At 41.4% G+C, this 25783-nt stretch overlaps 1 protein-coding gene across 10 annotated transcripts in view; it reads left to right on the forward strand.

Annotated features, from left to right (window-relative positions):
- The window catches only part of CPEB3 (cytoplasmic polyadenylation element binding protein 3), a 183231-nt gene that overhangs the window by 142745 nt on the left and 14703 nt on the right, over positions 1-25783 (forward strand). For all 10 annotated transcript variants that reach the window (XM_090056512.1, XM_090056510.1, XM_090056511.1 and 7 more), the window contains one exon: positions 23557-23675. In XM_090056512.1, coding sequence (XP_089912638.1) covers positions 23557-23675 — 119 coding nt within the window. The remainder of the gene's footprint in view (positions 1-23556; positions 23676-25783) is intronic.

Raw genomic sequence — 25783 nt, forward strand, 5'->3', positions numbered from 1 at the left:
AATGTGTAGATTGTGCATTTGAACAAGAAAAGCTGTTAGCAGCTGACAATGTATGCAAGAGGCTGCTATTTCTAGTCACTAACATGTCCAAATTATTGCTTTATTATGACATTTTTCCCCTTTGTGTGCTGAAATAGTGCTGTGTGTTTTATCAGTGCCATCCATGAGGTGAATTAAATGCTTAGCCTTTGAATAAAGCCTAATTATTACTGTTGCCTGAAGATTCTTTGGATGACTTGCATGCTTGGGCATCTGTTTGAATATGTTTCTAAAAGTACTGGCAAAATTAAAAATGCCATGTGCTAGTCCTGGGTAAGCAGATGCCCAGTCAATAGCATGTATATTTGGCTTTTACCACAGAGTTTGAGGGATGGAATGTGGCTTGTGGTTAATAGGGTTTTTGAGGACCTTTTGAGGTTTCAAATAATAATGAAAGGTTAACTAACTATGGTCTATTCATCTTAGACCTGCAAATCTATTATTATGCAAAAATAAGACACCTAAATTGAGCAATGTTTGCCATTTAAACATAATACTTAACACAAAATGTAGATGAAAAAATTTTAAGCAGATGGTTTCAACTGTTTTAAAAGTTACGTTTGTAATACCAGATTTTAAGCTCGAAAGTAGGCTTCTCTCACTGGTCTTCCTGGCCAGTAATTTTTTTCCTGGAGATTAAAATGGTTGGAAAATTAAAATGGCCACAATGAAGTGCTCTGGCCTATTCTAGGAAGGTGTACTGAAGACAAAGGAGAGGAGAATGATGTTAGACTTCCTCAGTTTTCTATTTGCAAGGAGAAGAGGTTGGAAAGGATGTCATTCAGGGACTCAAAACAACAGAGTTGGGGAGCTGGGGCTAATAGAGAAATGGAAAAAGGTTTTGAAACTCCATCAGATTTAACCAGCATGGGACTGTAGATGAAATGGATGGAAGTTGCTCTGGGTTTCTCCATCTCTTTGAGGTTTTTCCTAGCACCTCGGTCTCATCACTCCTACTGTAGTCCCCCAGTTACTCTACAGTGCTTCTGAGAAGTTTGGGTGAAATTAGATACTTTACCTTTTGCTATGGCTCTAATGTGTGCAGTACCATTTTTTTCACTAGAGGCATGAAGTGCCACAAAGGAGCATAGTGAAGTAATCATCTTACTTTATTTACTAAACAAAGGAGCTTGAGGTAATAGGAGTGCATGCCTGTTAAAATCCAGGAGGTCATTGATCTGTATTCTTTGATTATCTGTATAATATACAGTATAACAGGAATTATAGAAAATGATTTTTGTTACATGGGAATAACAATGAACTCAATGATATGCAAATATTTCTTAATATCTTGTAATGAACCTTAAGCAAATGCTGTCAACTTCAGTCTGTATTTTTTTTTTTTAACTTAAAGCACTTGAAGATTGGAACTTCTTACTGCTCATCTGGGATGCTTCCCCCCACCCCATTTGAGCATCAGAGCTTGCAATGTTGTTTTTCTGGTGCACACTTGAACACTGCATCTGTTTATACTTAGCAGAACACTGTCATCAGTATCTATTTGTGCACAACTTAAACACTACTATCCAAATGTAGCTTGCAGAGCATCAGGCAGACAAGCTGCAATACAAAGTCAAGCTTTGTATAGCTTAGCTTTGTCTCTAGATTTTAGAATTCCTGGATTCTCTGCCTGATGTAATCTGTTATAAGGAACTAGACTTTTTGACCTTTTTATACCATTAAATCCTCAAGTGTAGCATAAATCCCTAGTTAAATCACTCTTAAAAACTTTTTAAAAGCTTAGTGATTTATAACAACATTGTAGTGACTGGGTTGATTGACTAGAGTGGAAACTGATGTCCTCTGTTTAGAGATACATTACTGGTAACAGCAGTGCAAGTTCTTCTTGTTAACTTTGTACACAGATTCCACTGTAGTTGTGTACATGAGTCCAGAATCCTTTAGTCAGCAGTGTATCCTAGGGCTGTGCAGTGTATGTTAGGGCTGGGTCTTGCCCATGGAGCCCTGTCATCTGGCCTGCAATGCTGCCTGTTCATTTCCAGTAATCTGGCACTGGATGCACATGACATATGGTTAGTCTGCAGCATGTGCTGCATATAGTGCCTGTGCTAGACAAGTTCTGCACACTAGATTCTGGGGCTAGTCTGGGTTGGGCCCACACACTGGCTGCCTGTGCTCCATCCAGTGTACAGGGGTGTGCTGGTGCAGATGCCACATGCCATATGTGCCTTGGGGTGGCCCTGTTCACCACACGTCTGGCTGGCTGGGGCCCACACATGCTGTGTGCTGTGCATGGGCTGCCGGTCCAGAGAACATGCTGCCTGTGGTGCCTGTGCTGGATCCAGAGCTGGTCCAGTGTAGGTGCCATATGCAGTGTGTGCCTTGTACTGGTACTGTGTGCTGTGCGTAGGTCCAGTCTGATATGTGCTGCATGTGGTGTGCGGGGGTGCAGCCACGGGGGGCAGACCAGTCTGTGGGCCCAGTCTGGGCTGCACACTGGCTGTCTGTCATCTGGTCCAGTGATTAACCCCTTCCCTCCGCAGTACACCCCTGCATCCTATATGCTGCCATATGGTGTAGAGCAACCTCAGCAGTAACTTGGTTCCTCTTCACCACACATGGTAGCAAGCTGGTGATACAGCATGCATTTTCTTCCCAATAGCTTTTATAACTGTTAGCATAGTTAGCTTAAAAACTGCTGTGATTATTTCAATGTAGTACTAAGCTGTAGCTCTGATTATGGGGAGCAAACATATCCTGCTATACTTGCTATGAATGATGTTTCAAAGGGTTTGTTTCCTCAGGGGAATCTTTCAACCCTAAAAGTGTGCTGTTTGTTGCTTTTTTCTGAGTGCATATAAAGGATGTATGGTTCCCGTTTTAGAATTATTTGATAAAAAATATCTTATACAGGTTATGTGTGACACTAAGTGGAGGTTCACTCTTCAGAGCAGTCCCTTCCTGTGTCAGTTCATTCAACACAGAGGAGGTATCTGTGTTTCATAGTTAACAGGTTCTGCTATCATCGGTTGAGTCTGACCTTTCAGGCTGAGCTTCATAGCTCCATGAGGGTCAACAAAATGTCAGACTAGCAGTAATTCACCTAAAGGGGCAGGCCACCCATTCTATCCTATTTGAATTATTGGCTGATTTTGAGATCAGTCAAATTGGCTGATCAAAATTGAGCGTCAAAAGGATGTTCAAAAAGTTTTGGAGCTGGTTCTCTAAGCTAGGTTTCAGCATTAATTGTGACAAGTCTGCACTCGTCCATATTTGGAACAGTCCTGAATTTTTACTGTCAAGGGTTGTCCTTTTAAAGACTGGCTTGAATCTTGTATGGAACAGCACCTGATTCAACATCAGTGTCCATTCCTTGAGAGTTTCCTCAGTGCATCATATTTCTAAGCTTTGTCTTTCTGTGCATCACTGAGACTACCCAAGATTACTGGGTCACATGGTGGCTAGTACTTATGTGATGCTGTATGCAAGATGGTACCTCTGGCCACTTTAGAGCTGGCTGAGGATGGACTCTAAGCAACGTAGAGTTACCTGTCTGTAGAAGTCTGTCAGAATTCTCTTGCAGTGAATGGAGTGTTTGCCAAGGTATTTTTACTTCAGTCTTCACTTCCCTCAGCTTTAGTTTATAAATGCCTTGAAAATGGACTTGTGGATCTCTCTTCAGTATCAAGGCACTCCTGATCAGATTCTGGTTGTACACAAATGATCAGGATAGTTCATTTATCCTGCACATGTTTCCTGTCACAAGCAGCCAGACTCACTCCTGTAATCAGAGCCAGCTGTGGGCTTTCTGTACCTCTTCTAGTCTGTCTTCAGTACTGGATAATGAGAAATGTGAGAATCCTTTTTTCAAAATTTGGGCATGAAAGCCAAAATATTTAATTGAAATATTTTAGGACCAAAGCTAGAGAAACTTTTAAACTTGCTGACATGAACACCAAAAATTAATTCAGCAGGAGTTGGCCCCAGGAGCTGGAGAGCTACTTTAATTTGATTCTTTCTTTTATAACCATTTTGCATACTTATGATTTTCAAAACAGAATAACTGATGTATTTGTGGAAAATCTATAACAGGAAACTGGAAAAGGAAATGCTGTTATTTGAGAGTATAATGAAACTTGGAGCTAGTCATTAGAGCAGTGATGATCCAGTTCTAGTAGTAGGGTCCAAATCTTAACAACTTACATGGAATTCAATAAATTTTATTAAAGGGATTGATTATATGATGTGATACCTATAAGAGTAGGGAACTAGTTCTGTCACATTGGAGGTCCTTTCTAGTCCTGTGGCCCTAAAATAAGTGCTTGGCCACTTCCCATATTTGGAAAATATTTATTTAAAAAAAATTTTTTTTTGAATTAATCAGTTTTTAAAGTAAATACTGAACACTGACTTTTATCCTGAGCTGAAGTTAAATGTTAAATTTATGTTCTGGAACAAAATACTATTGGTTACTGATAGTTCAAAATTTGTAGTAATTTACTTAATTTTTTTTCCTGTAGAAAATCTATTCAAGTGAATTTCAGGACAAATTTATTATTTATCACTGGTACTCTTGCCTATATTCCTCCCAATTAATTTTGCTTTTCCTTGATTATTGATACTTAAATTTACTTCCTTAACTTCCCTTTTAATGCTAGATTTTTTTGTTCAAATATTTACAACCTAATGTATTGGTACATGCCCTTGTCTCGAATTCCTACTTTTTTTCTTCACTTATGATGTAGATAGTCTGCAGAAAACCTAGGATTAAATAGGAGAGGAGGCATCTGACATTAAAGATGCACTATTTTTAGCTTCAGCAAAGGTCAGTAAAGTCATTCTTAATAGAGATATCCCAAAAGCATACTTTGATGTTGCTTTTGAACATGTGCCTGTATTGGCAGGATGGACTTTTGTAACTTATTTCAAATTAGTGAAACTTGTATTAAGGGAGAAGTAGATAACAAATTTAGATGGAACTTTCATCCACTACTGAAGATCAGCAGTGACAGAGATTTAAAGTTTGTAAAGTAATTGTGGGCTGCAGCAATATAAGGGAGGGGATTGAGGGCATTAGCAAAGGTTTGGGGCCTACACAAGGAGGCTTAGAAGATAAATTAGGGATGCCTTTCACTGGGAAATAACCAGTTCAGAGACCTCTTCTCTATCCTCATCCTAACCAATAGAAGCTATAAGTGCTCCAGGCAGAAACAGCTGATTCTCTTAATTTACCTATGGATTACAGCTCACTGCAATATTCCTGAATGTTTCTTTCCTTCTTTTTTTAACCTTTTTTATGAGCCTTTTTACTCGCAGTAAAATCAGCTCTGAATCATCATCTTGTGTAATCCAGCATTTACAGCCTGAAGTCATAATTTGTACATTGTCATGCAGTGTTCCATATAAAGTACCAAACTCCCCCTTTTTAACTGTAAAAGTACATTACCAGGGAAGTTTGCAGTGTAGTGATGGAGGATAGATCCTAGAATGACAGCATATTCAACCTGTCTGTGGGTGGTTCAGGTCCCTTAACCTTTGGGCGAAATGTCGCTTTCTTACCAGAAACTGCCAGTGTATAGGTATTCATTCAGTTTCTTGATTTTACTGCTTCAGTACATTTAACAAATACAGTTCTTGCACTGTTAAAAATCCCATCTATGTGAATTGTATGATTGCTGATTGATGTGACTAGTAATGTAGTAGTGTAAGAATGGCAAAGCAAGTTGTATAACACACTGAGAATTTTTTGGCTTTTGTTTTATCTTCTAATTCTGATTAATATCAGCTGTGGTTCATGTTACAGTTCAAAGTCTGAAGCTTTAAAATGGCTGTGACCTTTGTAAGAGGAGACATGCATATGAACTTGCTGTTGCAATGCTTTTAAATAGTATAGAAGCCAAAAGTCTGATATCTAAAAGGTTCATCTGCTTTATGGAGCGTTCCACACTAAAACTGTATTTAAGGTGATTTTACATCTATACTGCAATTAAAGGCTGGAAACAGTTGCTGTCAAAGGGAGTGGAGTGCAGAGAAGTGTGTGTGTGGTATTTATGCATTTTTATATGAACATTTTATTTATAAATAAGAAATGAAAAAATGTTGGGAGCTGCTTACGTGCAGGCCTGGTATCTTTTGATTACCAAAAGACTGGTAAGCCTCTGACCCATGCTTATGTTCAAATGGTCAGTCTAACTGTTGTGAAATCTTTCATTATATTTTGTTGCGTATTAGAAACGGTGTTGCCCCAGTTTCAAAGGTCAGAAATAGCTTCATCTTTCTCCAGACTTACAAACAATGGAAAAACTACCACTGTCTGTAGTGATGCCTAGTTATAACCTATATATGTACTTTGAGGAATCCTTAATTCTAAAAGATGTCAAAGTGTGTGTGTGCATACGAATGTATGAACACATGTTTAAAAGCTCAACATTTTAATTTTACTCTCTACAGGAAATAGCTTGGCTCCTGAATTTTCTTGATATACACCTAATCTCTTTTATATTGCTAATTAGAGTCAGGAATTCTATTTTACATACTTCGTAGGGTTCAGGATATTTGGTATATTGGTTTAAAGCTGCTTCTTTTTCTTTCCTTCTCTTGCTGTCCTTTAATTGTGGTGCACCTCTTACATGTATGAATTCCATATAGTTCAGGGCTTAAGTTTTCTGCTTATGAAAAACATGGACTAATAGGAATCTAGCTGCAAATTATGAAGCTATTTTATGTTTTACATCTCATCTAACTTCTTATCTACCATTTTCTTAGACAAAGGAATCAGCTGACAGTGTAATACATTGCCACTTTAAACTTAGTCTGTTTAAAGGAATTGAGTTTTGCAGGCCTGACTAATACATAATTTCACTCTTCTACAGTAGCTAAAGTGAGATTACAGTTCTTTCTATTTTGAGGTTTCTTTAGCCTTTGATGTCTTTTGGAAATCCAGTAATAGCACTGCAACATTTAAGTAAGTCTGAAGATTTTTTAAATCATTTTGGATTCTGATTTTTAAAAAAATCAGTTTAATTTTTAAGTAGTCATTTCATCTTTTGGATTTGGTAGTATATTTTATTCATTTTTCAAAGCATATTTTAATAAGATTACTAAAGGTGACTTTGAGCAATGACCTATTGTAATCATAATAACTACCTTAAAAATTTAGTTCAACCCTATTTATAAATGTTCATTTTATTGAGGATTGTGAAAGGAAATTGATATAAAAGTTTTAGTAATACAAGCAGTATTCCTGAATGTTGTTTACATAAAATTCATTTAACTAACTCTGATAAATAACATTTTAAAATGCTTAATTTAAGGCTTCTTCATTCTATATATTCTTTTGCATTTGTTTTTCTTTGGAACCAGTCAGCTGCAAAAGCATCAAGTCCTCAGAGATGAGACTAGAATACCAGTCTCCTTCATAAACTCTAAATCTTTTTGGTTATGCTGCAAAATTATTTTTATGTATTGAATTCGCACATATGTAACACATCTGAGGTAGGTTATTAGATTTCATTGCAGCCTTACAAGTAGCCAGGAGTAGGTAAGGCACAGCAAACCAAATGGTAAAATATATACATGTTTGAACAGCAGCACTGTTTTGAATCTACAGTAGGATTTGAATTTGCAGGGTAGTTTTAAATATTTGTAGTCCTTCTAAAATTGCATCATTTGTGACAGTATCCCATTTTGTTTGGGATGCAGGAAAAGAATGTATCCTGACTATACCCAAAGGCCATCCTTCTACTTGACCACAATTTAAAAAAATCATTGAGTAATGCCTGTTATGCACCTAGAGTGGCCAGGAGCATTGATGTAGGTTGAACTTGTATGCCTCTCTGAATACAGTGATTCCTGTATCTGAATCTCTCAGAATACTGAATTTTGGGAACTACGTGAAGGTATCTTTGATACCAAAAGTTCAGTAGCCCTCTGACCCACACTTGTCTTCAAATTGTCAGTCCCTGACTGATGTAAAATCATAGAAGTAGGGTCGGAAGGGACCTTGTAGATCTTCAAGTCCGACCCCCCGCCTGGGCGGGAGAAAAACTGGACTCAAATGAGTTCAGCCAGATAGGCATCAAGCCTCTTCTTAAAGACCCCCAGGGTAGGAGCCGGCACCACTTCCCTTGGAAGTTGGTTCCAGCTCCTAGCCGCCCTGACTGTGAAGTAGTTCTTGCGGATGTCTAATCTAAACCTACTCTCCAATAACTTGTGTCCATTATTCCTTGTTGTGCCAGGGGGCACTAGGGGAAACTGTCTCCCCCAAACCCTTCTGGTCCCCCCTAGTGAGTTTTATAGACAGTCACCAGGTCCCCCCTCAGCCTTCTCTTGTGAAGGCTGAACAGGTTCAGGTCCCACGGTCTTTCATTGTAGGGTCTTCCCTATTGTCCCCGGATCATGTGGGTGGCCCTCCTCTGGACCCTTTCAATATTGTCCACATCCCTCCTGAAGTGGGGCGCACAGAACTGGACACAGTACTCCAGATGTGGCCTGACCAGTGTCACATAGAGGGGGAGGATCATCTCCTTGGCCCTGCTAGAGATGCACCTGTGGATGCATGACAAGGTCCGGTTAGACCTGCCAACCGTGACCTCGCATTGTTGGCCCATGTTCATCTTGGAGTCAGTAATGACTCCAAAATCCCTTTCTTGCTCTGTGCTCTCAAGAAGGAAGTTTCCCATTCTATAAGCGTGCTGCTGGCTTGTGCTGCTTAAGTGCAGCATCCTGCACTTGTCAGTATTGAAACGCATCCTGTTTGTGTTAGCCCACTCCTATAACCGATCCAGATCTTGCTGCAATCTTTCCCTCTCTACTAGCGTGCTCACCTCACCCCAAATTTTGGTATCATCAGCAAATTTAAACAGGTTGCTTTTCACTTTGTCGTCTAAATCACTGATGAAGAAATTGAACAGCGCAGGCCCAAGGACCGAGCCTTGGGGGACTCCGCTGCCTGCTTCCCCCCAGGTTGAATATGACCCGGCCACCACCACCCTCTGAGTACGACCCTTGAGCCAATCTGCAATCCATCTGACTGTGTAGGCATCAATGCCACAGTCGCCTATTTTTTTAATGAGGATGGGGTGGGAGATGGTGTCAAAGGCCTTGCTGAAGTCTAGAAAGACTACGTCCACGGCGACACCTGCATCCATTGTCTTTGTGATCTGATCATAAAAGGCAATCCGGCTGGTCTGACATGACCTGCCCCTAATGGAACCGTGCTGGTTGCCCTTGAGCATCATCCCTGAAGCTGGCTCATCACAGATGTGCTCCTTGAGGATCTCCTCAAAGAGTTTCCCTAGGATTGAGGTAAGACTGATGGGCCTATAGTTGCCCGGGTCCTCTCTCTTCCCTTTTTTTGAAGATGGGGACCACGTTAGCTATCTTCCAATCATCTGGCACCTGGCCCAAGCACCACGAGTGCTTATAAAGCTGTGCCAAGGGCCCTGCAATAACCCCAGCTAGCTCCCTCAACACCCTGGGGTGGAGAGCATCTGGACCCACTGACTTGAACACATCCAGCCCCTCCGGAAGCTCTCCAACCCAGTCCTCTCCAACCTGAGGTCTGGAGGCGTTCCCCTCGAGTCCGTCCCGCATCACAGCGGGGAAGTCCCGGTCCCTGCACAAGAAAACAGAGGTGAAGAATTGGTTAAAGAGTTCCATGATGTTCCATTGCATTTAATTCTCCATTGGAAAATGGTGTTGCCCTGATTCTGAAGGTCAGAAGTAGCTTTGTCTAGCCTTGCCTCGTATTTGAAATGCAAAATGTTGCCTGTATAGTAGAGGTGGCAATTCATATTCTAAACTTACATATGTGGTGAATCTTAACTTAGAAATTCCCCCCCAAGAAAAAGGTTAATAAAATGCACTTAAATATTCACTAAGCATTTTTAAAATCATGAAATGGATTAATTCTGCTAGGAGAAATCTGAAATTTTTGCAGCTGGAATACTGCATCCAATTCTGGGCAGCGCAGTTTGAGGGATATGGAGAAGCTGGAAGGAGTCTAAGGGAGGGTCACACAAATGATCAGAGGTCTGGGGAACAGATCATATCAGGAGAGGCTGAGGGACATGGGACTGTTCAGCTCGGAAAAGAGAAGACAGAGGGGACTTGTTGGCAACCTTTAACTATACAAGGGGCGAACATCAAGGGCTAGGAGAGCAGCTGTTCGCCGAGGCACCCCAGGAGAAGATGAGGAGTAACGGCCATAAATTGATAGAGGAAGGATTCAGATTACACACTAGGGAAAAACTTCTTTACAATTTGTGTATCTAGAGTCTGGAACAGACTCCCTCAGAGGTGGTACAGTCAGCTTCCCTGGGGATCTTCCAAAGATGACTGGATGCACACCTTGCTGGGGTCTTCTGGCCTCAGCAGTCTTTCCTGCCTTGAGCAGGGGGGCTGGACCTGATGATCCTTCCAGCCTCAAACTTCTATGAATCTATAAAAATTCACCTTTTTAAAATTAATATATTATTTCAGAGTAGAACATGCACTTTAAAGCTTAAAGGTTCTAATCCAAAACTGAAGCCCTTGGAAAAAATTTTTATTGAAATCAGCAGGTGCATCTACACATGTGCCTGACTGCACAGTTGTTACTGTGCAGTCATTTAGCACTTGAATTAGACTTGCTAAAGCAAGTACTAAATGATTATGCAGTAATGACCATTACTGCGCAGTCCCAGAGATGCACGGGTCGTTTCTGACCCTAGTGCTCTGCAGTAGCTACAGTGATGTAGTATCTTGTGTAGATAATGCCTAGTGGGTTCCAGAGCAACTGTTAGGTGCAGAATCTGTTTCCAGTTGGTAATGTCAGGAAAAAATGTCACTGTCTTCACTTAACACAGGTACCATGTCATGATTCTACCATTAGAGAGAGGCAGCAAGAAGTTTCCTACTTTTCTACTTAAAATAGTTTCATAGTAGCTAGCATCAGGAAGGACCTGAACAGATCATCTAGCCTGACCCCCTGCCACAGGCAGGAATGAATGCTGGGTTCACAAGATCCCAGACAGGTGATCATCTAAACTCTTTTGAATTTACCAAAGGTAGGGGCGAGGACCACTTCCCTAGAAAGTTGATTCCAGATTCTGGCCACCCTAACTGTAAAATATTGCCTCCTGATCTCTAACCTAAACCCATTCTCCATCAGCTTATTACTATTGTTCCTCATCACCATAGGTGGTGCTGAGGAATATAGGGCTCTTCCTATTTGCTGATGAATATCATATTATAATTTAGGGGAAAACTTTTGTGGTCTGTCTAGAGATAGTGATAAAATCTTACAAAATGCTGATCTTTGCTGGGATGTAGTGTTGGAGCTAGGCATAATGGGCATGGGTGTGTGGGGAAGTAAGTTTTGTCAGCTGGGAATATAGCAATGCCCTAACCAACTGCTTCTGACTATTAGTACATGGCCTGAAGCAATGCATAATGTATAAGGGAGAAGGTGCTGATACTTTTGTGAATTAAGCGAGATCTGGATAGATATCCAGTGGTGCATGTTCCCATGTTGATTAGCAGTTTTTACTGAAATTTTACCTGTACTGACAGGGATTGGAGAGAAAGGGGCAGAACGACCTCAAGCATCTCTTGGTTCCTAACTGCCTGTATCACAAAACACAACCCCACAATGCCCATGTGTCTTCACCTATAAAGCATGACTGAAGCTATTGTCATAATAGTTGATGGTTATTTAGTGCAGTTTAGGTAGATATTTTTAAAACTAAAGTATACTATGTTCAAATCTTCTTTATCTATTTTCTTGTGCAGTGGCTAAACATCCCCATTAAAGTTTGTTCCCAGGTCTGTGTGGCCAAAGTCAGGCCTCTAGGATCAAGACTGATCTGTCCTGTGATCCAGCAGTGGCAGTAAACAATGACCATTTTAAAATGACTCTTGTCTGGAGGAGAGAGATTTCTGCCTGCTCTGTACACAAATCTTTCTCAAATTGCACTCTGAATAAAAAGTCAAATGAAGCTTACATCTCCATTAAGACTTCTATTCGGGTGCTTTCTGATCCTGGCTGGATATCTGTGCTCTTCTGGTGTCTCAGCAAGTTGTAACTACACTCCAAAGTCACGGGACACTCCAAAGCTTTGGAAGAATGATTTCACTTATATTAATTGGTGCATCATAAAAGAGACAAAGGCTGTATGGAACACTTCTACTTCCCTTTCCCAGACTTCCAGGCACATGGGCATTTTTTCACATGCTCTGGGACTCAGCACTGGATGCTTTAATTAGTGAGCTGTGCTAATTAAAAGTGCAGGTGCATCACATCAGTATCCCTACACTGAAAAAGTGGTGCCGGGGTGCTTTGAACTAAAACTCATTGAACATGTTTTATTTCAAAGTGCCCTGCTGCCATTTCCTCAGCACAGAGACGCACAGATGCACATGATGTGGAAGGCTGCTGGAGAGCATCAATTTCCATGCTCCAGCAGACTCAGTTAATTGAGTCTGGATATCCAGCGTGTTGGAGTAGGCTCCCTGCATGTGTATAGGAGCCCACAGACAGGAAACACCAGATGCTGACTGCAGAGTAAACATTTTCTTTTAGTACCCCATCCCAAATACCCTGGCCATCCTGTCTGTTTCTGAGAGATCCAGGTAGCCCAAATATGGTAGAGAGAGATCTAAACAAGTTATCACCAGACATCAGGCATGTCTTGAAGTATGATGATCTCGACAGACAAGTTCCTCAGTGAAGCTTCTGGACAATGACAGACATCAGATAGTGGCTCCAAGCATGTCCCACAGTGATAATCTACCCAGAGTTCGTGGGACATAGGCACAGTGAAAGTAGATCATACAACTTGTCAGACTTTCTTTTGTGTACTGCAAGATAAATCAGCATATCCACCCAAAATGCACAATACAGCATGCACCATCCTTCTTTGTGGAAGTCTTGTCATTGTTAGACAGGACTATTTGTATCCAAAGCAAGTATGTAGAGCTTTGAACTTTTATAAAATTTCCCTTCCCTCAGGTGTTCAACTCATTGATGCCTTCATGTCCGAGGTGTTGTAGTTTTACTATCTTCCAGCTGTGGAGGGAAGAACTGGGCCTCATGCAGCTCAGGGGCTGTGCAGGCAGCCCGGCAGCAGCCTCTGTAGGCAGGCTCCAGTGAAGGAATAAAAAACCCCAAAAAACGGCAAGCCTGATCTTCTTTGGATTTTTTTTCTCCCTAGAGCCTGCCTGTCTGCTTGAGCTGCCTGGAGGTCTGGTGCTTCCCTTTGTGGCTGAGGTACCCCCTAGGACTGCCCTGGCCAGTTGCCTGTCGGAGGGTGCCACCTGGGGGACACCACTGCCATTGTGGAAGGAAGCACTGCTGCTGGAGAGGCAGGTAGGGATCGGGTCCGACCCTTGTGTACATGCCACAGGGGTTTACCTTGTCCTATATTGAAGTGGTGTTTTTACAAACCCATTGCTTCAATTTAGAGAGAATTAAACAAAAGTAAACTGCTGTGGCACGTACAAACAGCTTTGCTGACTTGAACAGGTTTCCAGTATTTACAGGTCCCTTCTTGAATGGGATTCAGTGTACCTAAATGTAGACTTGTATGTTTTGGTATACAGTCATTTCAGTAAGCGGAGATCTGCTACAGAGAGTTCTTTCCCTGCCCCTACCCATTAGGTATTTTAAATGGGCAAGTCTTATTTCACTATACATTGAAAGAAACAGTAACAAAGTAAAGATTTTTTTTTTTTTAAGTGTTCCCAGAGCACCTGCACTTCAGCTATTCAGCACACCACAACTTGTGTTTTGGTGTATGTGTACTTGATCAGGCTGTGGTGGTGTTTTGGAAGGAGCCATACACTTGCATGTCCAGATCTATCTTGAATTTTCAGCTATGTTGTTGTGACATCTAAAGATATCCCAAGACTGCTTTAATTTCCTTTGACCAAAGTGGTCAGCACAGGCTACCCTTTTGAGCTGAGACTGTCCAGTCTACTATTTTCTCTTTCAAACCTCAGTCAACAAACAGGTGTCATCTTCACTCTGGAATTGGCTTTGTTGAAAGAGATGAATTAACATTTTTCCTTCAAATTAGATTAGTTTAAAAGCTTATACTTGCACACGTGCACATGCACACAGTGTATTTTAAGTAAGGCTTGGTCAAAATTCAGAATTTCCTATTAGAGGGAGGGGTTTGTATTAAAATGTCCAACTATATGTCTTGTCCCGTGTTTTTAGTTGTGGATCAGATTCGGAGGAGGAGTCTATTCTGACATTGTTGAAATATTTGTCAGTTACTCTTTTGAATTTTCTCTCAAGATTTTTTTTTTTACTATTTTAGGTGAAAAGATTATCTGAAAACAGCACTGATACTTTGGCATCATTAAACCAAAGCTCAAAGTCTGTTTATAGTTCAGACATTCAGTTGAACTTTATGTGGATGTGGATCTGAATATAGCCTCTTGTTTGTGTCTGAAGGTCCAGGAAGACCAGATATATTACAAATGAACTTTCTTTGTTTTATAGCTGAAGATTACCACACAAGGCATGTCTGGCACATTTTTGTTGCCTAACAACTAACGTGATCTCACATATATACATTGTGGTAACATTTCCTAGGAGGCATGTTCCTGGCCTGGACCTTGCCAAATGTGTCTAAATTCAGAATTTAAATGCATATTACCATAATTATAAAAAGATGCTGGTATCTACAGTGGTGTCAAAGTACATACCATAGTGTTTGCATACCACATGCCCCTGAATAAGATGTGATCCATGCAGTTGGAGGATTCTACCCCTGCTGAGCCAGTGCTGAGCACAGTCCACTGCCACCATTCCAGTGTCCCCCCTGTTTTCCTTCAAGCAGAGTAATTGTTTTCCTTACTTAAGACATGCATCCCATTTTAAATGGCCAGTTTTGGCAGGGAAGGTACATGTGGCATGTTAAATACAATACTAGGATTTGAGCCAAAGGCATGTTTGGAGTAGCTCTTTTTTTTGTTTCTTTTGATACAAGCTATATTTAATATCTCATTTTTAAGTTATATTTTGTGGGATCTAAATCTTCCCCATGAAATGTTAGCTTCTGCATGAAGAAACTGGTCTTCATGCATATTTCCCTGTTATCTGTTGCACTGTTCCATGAGTTCACAGAACATTTTCTGCCACAGGGTTCCATTCAAATGAAAATGAAACTTCTTCCTGGGAGCAACAATTATCACAGAAATCTTAATTCGGATGTTAGTGTAGAATAAAAAATGAGCAACAGTAAATAGCTTGACTCTAAAAAAGGATAACTTCTTATGTAGTGGACTTTAGTAGTAAGTGGACAGATCTACCTGTGTTATTACTGTGCATGAAGTTTATTGTTCTTGGGCATACCTTTTGAATGTGCACCTGGGAGCAAATAACTCTGAAACAATAAGCTCCAGAGCTTATTGATGTGCAGCACATGGAGCTGGGCTGGCAGGAGGCCCTGCGGGGAGGGGATGGCCGAGGCATGAGGGAGCTTCAGGGCAGAGCTAGCTGGCAGGCTGAAGTTTTATTAACAGAAGGTTTTGGACATCTAAACCGTTTTAGTAATTTGGGAAGACATGCAATCTCAGCAGGATCTTAAAATACTGCGTGAACTATTTTGGAGAAGGTGCTTGACCGGATCAAGTTGACCGCAGCAAATGGGAAGGGCCCTATTCCCCCAGCAGCACCTGGGGTGATGAGGAACAATGGCCAGAAGCTGCTGGAGAATAGGTTTAGGTTAGAGATTAGGAGGCACTATTTCACTGTTAGGGTGGCTAGGATCTGGAACCAACTTCCTAGGGAAGTGGTCTTTGTTCCTACCTTGGGTAAATTCAGAAAGAGGTTGGACAAATGCCTGCCTGGCGTTGTGTGATCCCAGCGTGTGCTCCTGCCAGTGGCGGGGATCAGACTAGATGATCTGTTCAGGACCCCAAACTACTATGAAACTACCATGAAGTTCATGGAAATCAACCACCTACGTTTCCTAGAACCATGCGAAGGTAGGGCTGGAAGAGATGAAGTTCCAGCCATCATTATGTCAGCAAGTCCAGCCTCTTGCTCAAGGCAGGGTCACCCTTAACTAAACCATCCCAGCCAAGTGTCTGTCTAACCTGCTCTTAAATGTCCCAGGATGGATATTCTACAACTTCCCTAGGTAGCTTGTTCCAATGGTTAACCACCCCACCCTCATAGTCAGAAAGTTCCTCCTAATCTCCAACCTGTTTTTTTTTCCTGTTGCAGCTTGAGGCCATAGTTCCTAGTCCTGTTCCCTACAGCCCAGAGATAAGGCTGTCTCCATCCTCTTTATAAGGTACTTGAAGACTTTTTACAAATCCCTCTTCAGTCTTCTTTTCTTCACACTAAACTATTCAAGTACTTTCAGCCTTTCCTCATAAGTCATGTTTTCAGGCCTGTAATGATTTTTGTGACTGTCCACTGTTTTCTTTCCATTTGTCCAAATCTTTCTTGAAGTTTGGGGCTGAAGATTGGACACGCAACTCCATGTGAAACCTCACCAGTCCTAATAGAACAGAATAATTGCTTTCCTTGATTTGTAAGTGATGCTTCTGTTAATGCAACCCAGTATGCTGTTGGCTCTTTGCAGAAAGAGTGCACTGGTTTCTATTGAGCATATGATCCCCTGTAACTCCCAAATCCATCTCTGTGGCACTAAAACCTAGCCAGTCATTCCTCGGTCTGTATTTCTGCACGTGGTAATTCTTTCACAAGTACAGGATTGCATTTATCCTTGTTGAATCTCATCTGATGGATTCTTGGACCATTTCTCCATCTTAGCTCTGCCTTCCGGAGTGTCTACAACTCCACACAACTATGCTGGTCTGTCTTGTGGAGGTCCCCTACAGCCTCCTTATCTGCTAGTAGTAACCTGCTCTCCAGGTCATATGGGTAGAAGGGACTGAGGCACTGGCTTATCCAGACTTGTATGCAGTACAAGCTTCTAGTCAGCTAGTTCAGGGCTGTCTAACTTCTGGGCACCTAGGGTCCAAAAGCTGCATGGATCGCAGTGCTGGGGACTGCTCTGTTCCCCCATCTGCCGCCTCTGCTGCCTGAGCAACTCGGCATGTCCCCCAGACCTCCGCTGTGTACAGTGTAGGCAGCCTGGCCCCTGCCATCTCTTGGCTGTTTGAACATCTCCACCTGCCCCCTGCCTTCCCCCACCCTCCAGCAGCATTAGCAACCTAGCTGTCTCCCCAATGCATGTGTAGCATTCTCCCCTTCCACCTGTGTGTGCCACCTTCCTGCAGTGCAGGCAGTCCAGCTTCTTCCTTTGTCCTGTGCAGCACAAGTAGCCTAGCCCTCTCTGCTGCCACATGCACAGCACTGGCATCCGGGCCCCCTTGACACATGTGCGAGTGCCTGACTTGCACCACAGCACCTTCGTGCTGTACCACCTCACTTCCAGGAACCGAGGTGGGAAGCAGAAGTTGGTGGAGGGAGGGGGAGCCCAAAGAATCTGGCTGTTATGGCAAAAACAATGATGGGAGGGGGAGGGAAAGGGGAGTGGCAACTGGGTGGATGCCCATGGTCTATATTTTAGCCCTGTATGTGGCCTGTGGGTCACCAGTTGAACGGCCCTGAGTTAAGTGAATGCTGGCTAACCACATTTGGTTGGTTATAAATAGATCATTGTTTAAAGTAATTGTTGTGATCCAACTATAAAAACAAAAATTTTGTTACACACCCAAAAACAAGATTCGGGTCTTGTTCCCAGAGGTGCACACAGACTTTACTGTGAGCAAGATTAGGAACAGCTAAACAGATTCAAATAGTCATCCCAAACATCTGCCCAAATCTTGAATGAAATGTCTGATGTTCAGAATTTCCTGATACATTGACTAATTATCATTACTTCATTTCTGATGTTGATTTTACATAGAAGGTATTTCAGATTAGTTTTGCTTATGGGTGCCTCGATAAGGCTACCACGTGGATATACAGTACTTATATTTGTAACCTTTTCTATGCTTCCTGAGATTCACTTGGCAAGTAATGCACATCTAAGCATACTACAAGAATGTTTGGACATTCATTTCTGCAAGCCAGAATCATCTCGCAAGATAAGGATACGCACCTCAATTTTGGTATGCTTAGGTTATGGTAATATCTGAACTAACTGAGGTTATCTAATGATATGTGAAAATACTAGTCAGATTCAGTGTTTTTAATGTTTCACATTTATTTCTAAGACCACAGTGCATAGGATGCTGAAATCATCCTATGAGTTTAACGCCACTCACTCGCTCACTGCAGGAATTGAATAGATCTATGAAATATGATCATAGTCTGTTAATGGTGGAAGGCACAGGGAGGGGGTTCTGTACTCTCGTTCAGTGTTCAGTTTCCTGACTTGGGGCATTTGATAGGGCTGAATCAACTGCCAAATGGAAGATAGCTTTAATTGGGATGGTGAATGACAAAATAAAAATAACATTTGCATGTTTGAAAATAAAACGGAGCTACAACAGCGATGGTTACTGAAAGTGAATTTCTTTCTCAATGTGATTTTTGGTTACATTTCAGAGTAATTTGTATAATTTTAGAGGGACTTTTGGGGTTCTTTAAGAGATGAATCAACATTTCTTATTCATTGGATTGTTGCTTTTGATAATTTGTTTTATATGATCTCTTAGAAGTCTGGACATTCAAATCTAAGGTGTCTATCAGGAGTGGTTATGTTAAACTGAACTCTGAATATTTGTTTTTCTCTACAAGTTGATCTTGAAAGAGTGCCCAATTAGTTTACTTTGCTATGCTGAACTTTGTGGATTCTATCATTAGATTTTATTTGCAAGATGCCTCAATAGGCTAGACAGGACTACTGTGGCTATATTTGTAATAAACTTTTTCACTTTAACAACAAATTTTCAGATAAATTTTGTCTGCATACTTCTGAAATATTTACCTTGCTGGTGAAATTTTAGGTCTGGTCTTTGCTGCTGATGATTACACCTTGGTTACAAAAACACTGCACAATCTTGCTTTGATCAGCTCCACTATAGAGACAGTGGGCAGTAGAAAGAGGCTGGTCTTTAGAGAGAAGAGATTTTTTTTTTAGCATCTGGTGAAAACTTGATTTTAAGAATTTTACTTCTTATTGCATGTACAAGATTTGAAGTCACAGTACAAAGAAAGTTGTCTTCATCTGGTACAATACTCCACTGAAGCTCCTCTTTAGCTCTGCCTCTCCCATAAAACCTGGCATGCAAAGCTTTTAGAGCAACTGGAAGGTCATTATATTTTGCATTTGGTGAACTAAAGAGTGCGAAGAAATACAAGTCTGAGAATTGGGTGTAGGCCACAAGCTGACTATAATTACTGCAGAACTATGAAGACAGGCAGTATATAAGGTGGACAGGGTCCAAGGGTCCAAATGATCTAGTACTTCAAGGGTGGCCAGCCTGTAGCAGATGTGCCACAAGCGACAGGGGCAGCCTGTGTGGGGCACGTGGCAGATCGGGCAGGGGGCAGACAGCACAGTGGTTGGTAGGGCAAGAACAGCAGATTGGGAAGGGAGAAAAAGGCAGCAAGCGGAAAACAAAGCAGATTTGGCAGAGAAGGGGGTTGGAATGGTGCTTGAAGGGTACAGGGCTAATTTGTGACATGCCTACCAAAAAGGTTGGTCCCCACTGTGGTGCTTTAATTTTCTGTCGGAATTCGAGTAATTGTGGAGCATGTCCTGGACATTTTACAGGAAATGCACTTCTTATGGGCACTTGTATTCATCGCCATCTGCAGCTTTCACGTAGTCTTGATCTAGCTTAGGGAACTTTTTGACGAGCCCAATATTTGTTGTTTTCTAGAAAACATAAATGGAAGTTTGTAGAGATGATATCTCTTATTAGACCAACAAAGTTTTTGCAAAAATCCTGTGAAATATAAACTTCCATTTCTACCCAGGAGAACTTTTACTATCTTTGCTCCAGTGGCTGAGGAAGGGTGCTTTGTGTCCTAAAGCTTGCAATTAAAGAAACTTTTTTACAAAAATCTTGTTGGTCTAATAAAAGATATCGTCTCTACTATGAGTCCTGATTATCTTTTCCCCTAGTCCAATACAGCTACAACCTGGATACCTGGTAAATGGAAGTTTGTAATTGCATGAAAGTAGAAAACATGAAAACTGACCAATCTCCTTGTAAGAGTCTTACATAAAAAGTTTAGGGGAAACTAGAACATGAAACGATTTATTCTCTCTCATTCCAAAACGGAAGCTATTGGCAGTATATATTTGGAATATCTGAGGCTCAGCTTATGTTATAGTGAAGCTTGCTTTATCCTAGTATTTTCAGCTACAGTAAAATTTGAAGTGTGATAGTAGGGGTCCAAATTCAAGTACCTTAATGAACCACAAATATTCTGCTAAAAACATTTTCAGTGATTATTAGCTTTCTTTCAAAATTACCTTCATTTAACTAGAAGGTAGGGCAAGCTACCTCCTTCTAGGCTGCATTCGGATGCATGGCTGTGTGGTATGTGGCCCTGTGCTCATCTGCGGTGCTACACCCTGCACATTCAGGCATGTCCCACACTGCCACCTTGCGGGGGGGGGGGGGCAGTTGGACCCTGTGACAAAACTGGGGCAATACACATGGAGACAACATGCATAACCCAAAACTGGTGGCTGGCCGGCTGGAGTCGCACTCCAGCTGCCGGCCAGCCTCCCAGCTGCAGGAGCAATGTGGCTGCAGCTTCCCCAGCCCCCAGGATCCCAGGTAAGGCTACTGGGGCCAGGACAGTTGCTGGCTCCAGCTTCTTCAACCCCTCCCGGGTTAAGCTGCTGCATGCAAGTGGGCGTGTGGCACTGGCATTCCCCAGCGATAACTAGCAGCAGCATAAGGTGTGCCACTGCTAGGTGTCCCCAGAGACCCAAACATCTATGTTCATCTGGATGCGGCCTTATGGCTCTTGTACACATGTGGGGGAGGATGGTTTAGTAACCCTAAATTGAAATGGTGGATTTTTAACCGTGACCCACTGCTTTTCAATTTAGGATCTCCCATCACTATTGCAGAACAATGATGGCCCACTGGTACTTTTCCCCCTCCATCGGGGCAGGTTTGTTAGCGACGAGGGGCCTGATCTTTCTTTTTTGTGTGTGTTTTTGTTTTGTTTTTTTTAACCTCATGAAGCCTGCCTGTGCGAGCTGCCACCAGGTTGCAGGGGCTTGGTGCTTTCCTGTATGGCAGTGGTGCCCCCTGGGGCTGCCCAGGCAGGTGTTGTCCCACCTTGCAGGCAGCACCCAATCCAATGGGAAGGCAGCATGAGAGTGGCTGGGTTTGCTGGTGGCTGAAGAAGGTGATGGGGATGGTGCATGGGGTGCTGGAAGCCCATTAAACCTGAGCTTCCCCAAGCATGTCTGGCCTTCCAGTGCCCCATGCACCGTCCCCACTGCCTTCTCCGGCCACCAACACACCAATGTGACATGTACATGTGCACAATTTTTTTATCCACAGTGGGTCAGTTTGCCCTGTTTTTTTTTTTTTTCAATACATTGGTTTAAGTTGCAATGGTCGAAGACATTTTTCCACAAAAAAAAATCATGCATGTGTACATGGTGATGCCATTGTTAGACAAATGACTTGTTTCTCATCACTTTGTCACGTGTACATGGCCCCACCATCATGTGTACAATCTCCCTTAGAGGCCAGCTGTTTCAGAGGCATGAGCATGAGCTTGTGTAGGCAGTTACTACTTTGGTCAGGCTGCAAAGAGGTAATTGGGGATTAGTTAGATCAGTGGTTCTCAGGGTTTTTAGACACAAGGTACCCCTCGTTTGGCCCCACACACTTTGGAAAATGTTATCCCTTTTTCACTCACTTTTTACTACACAAAAATAATAGAACAATTCTTCTGTTACAAAAAACCTAAGAAAGACCAGAACAGGTCAGAGTATTTTTAACACTATGGATTCCTATTTGAAATATCTGGGTTGATCATATTTGTACACTTAACAGTTTTAATGTTGCATGGCACCCTTGAAAGAATATTTGTGTGCCGTGGTACCCTGGTGGAGAATCACTAGTTTAAATCAGCTGCTAAACAAAACAGAAGCACAGAATTCTTGGTTCAGAGGTTATATCCAGGAATCCAGGTTTTCCCTTTCCCATGGAAAAAAGGAGTAAACCACAGATTTTACCAAAGGCAAACACAGATCTCTCATTTTACTGGAGAAAACTGTGGATTTTGCAGTTTTGCAATGATTCCTCTGCAGGCTGGCAGAGTTCCAGCCTGCAGGGGGCTGAGAGGGAGCAGAAGGAGGGCAATCAGGCAGGGGGCACCTTGTGCATATATATGCACATGGCCCCAGGCAGCCTGGAGAGCAGCTGCTTCTGGTAAGTTGTGGGGGGGTGGAGAATTGAGGGCCCCATAGGGAGGAAGGGAGGGAAGATGAGCAGGGCTGGGGCTGCTGCCGAGCTGAGCAGTTCCTGGGTTGTGGGGCCTGGGCCTGTAACACAGGGCCCGCCCTGGCTGTCTTTGTCCCTGGAGGTGTCTGATGTCGGAAGCAGGCAGGAAGGTGCAAAAATCCTTCGTTTTTGTTTAGCAATGAAGTTTATTTTTCCAAAAATGGCTAAATATATATTTCCAAAAACAAAAAATAAACTTCATTGCTAAACAAGAAAGAGAGATTTTTGTACCTCGCCTGCTTCTGACATCAGACACCTCCAGGGATGAAGACAGCCTTATCTGCACATCACAGAGCAACACTTGCACACAAGGACTCTCGGACCCAGCTTTTATCTCCCCTGAGCAAAATGAACTTTATTTTCTACCTAAGTGCATTTTGACAATCTTTGATCTCTCTCTTCAGTCTGAAGAAGGGTGTGTGTGCCCAAAAGCTTGCAAAGACAGACTTCTTTGCTACTTTTTAGTTGGTCTAATAAAAGATATCACCTCTGAACCAAGAGTTGTATGCTTCTTTTTTCTCAGATCAACACTGCTACAAAATAGATCCCTTAAACAAAACAGGACAGTTAACAGTTGAAAGAACACCAAAGTAAATGGCTTGTTCAGATATTGAGCTGAGAATCCATAGCCCTTATTAAGACCCGGGCTAATACAATCCAGTCTGGATGACTTCTAGTTTTTGCAGTTTCACATTTAAGACTATTTTTGGGGGGTTTTTTTGTTTGAAGGACAGCTACACTGACATTAGTAATGAAATGTCCAGGGAGGTTAAAGTGTTCTTTCAAAACCTTTTGTGTTTTTGGAATGGATGTTGAATCTGTGTCCATCCTTTTATATAGAGATCCTCTTGCCTGACTAATATAGAGAGCAAAGGGGAACTGTAAGCAAGTAATGGTGGAAGATCAGGTGAACGAACCCTAAATGTTATAGTTTATATAGACAGGTCCAGGGATGATGTGTTTGGTGTTGATGGAGGAGCATGACAAAGGCCTGTAGCAGAACACTTTGCTGAGAGGCAAACTTGTACAACTTGCAATATATTCGCAGTTCTTAGATATTAGTCACAGCCTGAGACTCTTAAAAATTTCTTACTAAAAAACAAGTGGTAAAAAGTCACCTCTCTTTGTTTTCTGTTTGTCTTTGTCCTTTCCAAGGTTATGCCTTTCTGCTGTTCCAAGAAGAAAGTTCTGTACAAGCTCTTATAGATGCCTGTCTGGAAGAAGATGGGAAACTATACTTGTGTGTGTCAAGCCCCACCATCAAGGACAAACCAGTAAGCAGCCCATACAAGGCACCATAGCTGTCAGCTCACTGGCTTTTTACCTCTTCATTTTTAAAGCAAAGAGATTTACAGGCAATTTGCTTATCCAGTGGCTCCCACCTGAAACTGTTCTGATTATTTTGCTGATCCTTAACAGGCTTACCTTCTAGTTTTATCAAAACTTGTTTTTCCAGAAGCTAGTAATAGCCACGCTGTTTAATTATTGTTTAGGTTGCTACTTTCAGTTTCATGCTAATTGTATCTGTAACAAACAAACTTTGGCTAATTCTTATTTTACTAAGTGTTGTTGTTTTTTGTTTGTTTGGTTTTTTTAAAGAAAAAGTAATGTCCTATGAATTGAAATAGAAAACTCTTTAATCTAGAGACTGGTGCCAATACCTCATGAAATCTCTTCATTGCTTTCAATTCTGTATGTGCTTCCTAAGCAATTCATCATCTTGCAGACTTTTCACTTTCTTTAGCAAGTGTGCTTTGACACAGATTTGGTTTTCTAAAGGAATGTTATTTAAAACCAATGAGAAGCATGCAGTTAGGCTCTTCTGATGACAGGCGAAGGGTGAGATAATACCATATGGAAGAAAAACATCTAAAGTGCATTTCTGCTGAGTCACTTTGCTACAAGCAATCAAATTTTAATAGAGTCTTCCATTTTTTATATATAGAAATTCATTGCTACAGAAAACCGAATATATTTTGCTCTATTTAACTCCAAGTGTATTGTGCCTTGGATATCTAATTTAATATTTTCCCCCAGTTCTCCCTTTTCTTTTTCATCTGAAATTACTTTGCTTATTTCCATTCCCCATCAATCATAGGTATTGCCTGGCTAATTGTCTCTACTTGTAATGAACCTATTAAAAACTGCTGGAAAAGAACCAACTGGTATCAATAACATGCTTCTAATCCTCTGGAAACTAAAGTTGCATTGCAGAAGAAAAACAATGGGACTTCTTGCATGTACAAAAATAGGTTTCGACCTTAGTCTGGGTTCAGAAATGAGTTTAGATAATTTTTTTGCTTGCTTCAGGAACTGTTATGTGACTTCCACTTAGCCATATTAGTCCAATCTTGTTAACAGCTGAGCTAGAATAGCTCAGGCTGAATATTAGATTAAACGAAGTAACCTGTACTGGTCATAACTGTTAATAGGACGGTACAAAGACACTCAGGAATTGCTGTCTCTGTTAAATCCTATAAGAAAACTACTTCCATATTCTCTATTACTGATCTTTTATCTGGGCATTTAAAAACAGAAAGGGATGTTAGACTAATTTTTAAGACTGGTTTTATTCATAATGAGTTGCTACTTAACTTTTTACAGGCACCAGGATAAAAAAAATAGTAGTATTCTGTTTTAGACCATCATGGTAACGTGTTTCTCTAAACATCAAGGGTATGTAGTTCTTATTTCCAAAGGTAATTTCAGCCATTTGCTGGCTGCCTGCTTATTCTGTGAGCACAAATATTTATTGCCTGCTCCAGTGGTTAAAATGCTTTTAAAAATGAGAAAGTTAAGGAGCCTGGCACCAGTCCTGCAGACATTTAAATTTACACGATGGGGCTAATCATATAAGCAAAATTACATACATGCCTAATTTCTTGCAGGATTGGGAGTTTAGGTTTTATCTAATGGTAGCTCTTATGTATTGTAATTAAATCATACTGTATGCACAATTCTTCTGGAATAGTCATTAAGGACATTTAGATAAAAGACACCAAATAGCTTATTTGAATGAGAAGAGTACGCAACTTGCGTGGATGAATGGAAATAGCAATTCAGTTGCAATACTAAGTATGCTGTCAAATGTCTGTTATGCAGCAGGTTGGAAGGGTGAGTAGGTTCATCCAAATGGCTTCTGAGCATAATGCCTTGTTCTGTACAATCTGAAGACTCCCAGTTCAGCTGTCCATCTGGCTTCTTAAGTAGACTAAGCAAATGTCTTTACATTTAACCAAACTTCTTAGCTGAAGTGAAGGAATTAGTTGGACTTCCTTCTTCTACATTCATCAATTCCTTTAAAAACTTGTGACAAGCCATAAAATTAAAAGGAAGTTGAATATCCAACCTGCAGCCTTAAATTCACACTATACGCTATAAA

The sequence above is a fragment of the Crocodylus siamensis genome, chromosome 7, assembly GCF_052110815.1.
Source record: "Crocodylus siamensis isolate JL-2025a chromosome 7, ASM5211081v1, whole genome shotgun sequence".
In the NCBI taxonomy this organism is placed as follows: Eukaryota; Metazoa; Chordata; order Crocodylia; family Crocodylidae; genus Crocodylus; species Crocodylus siamensis.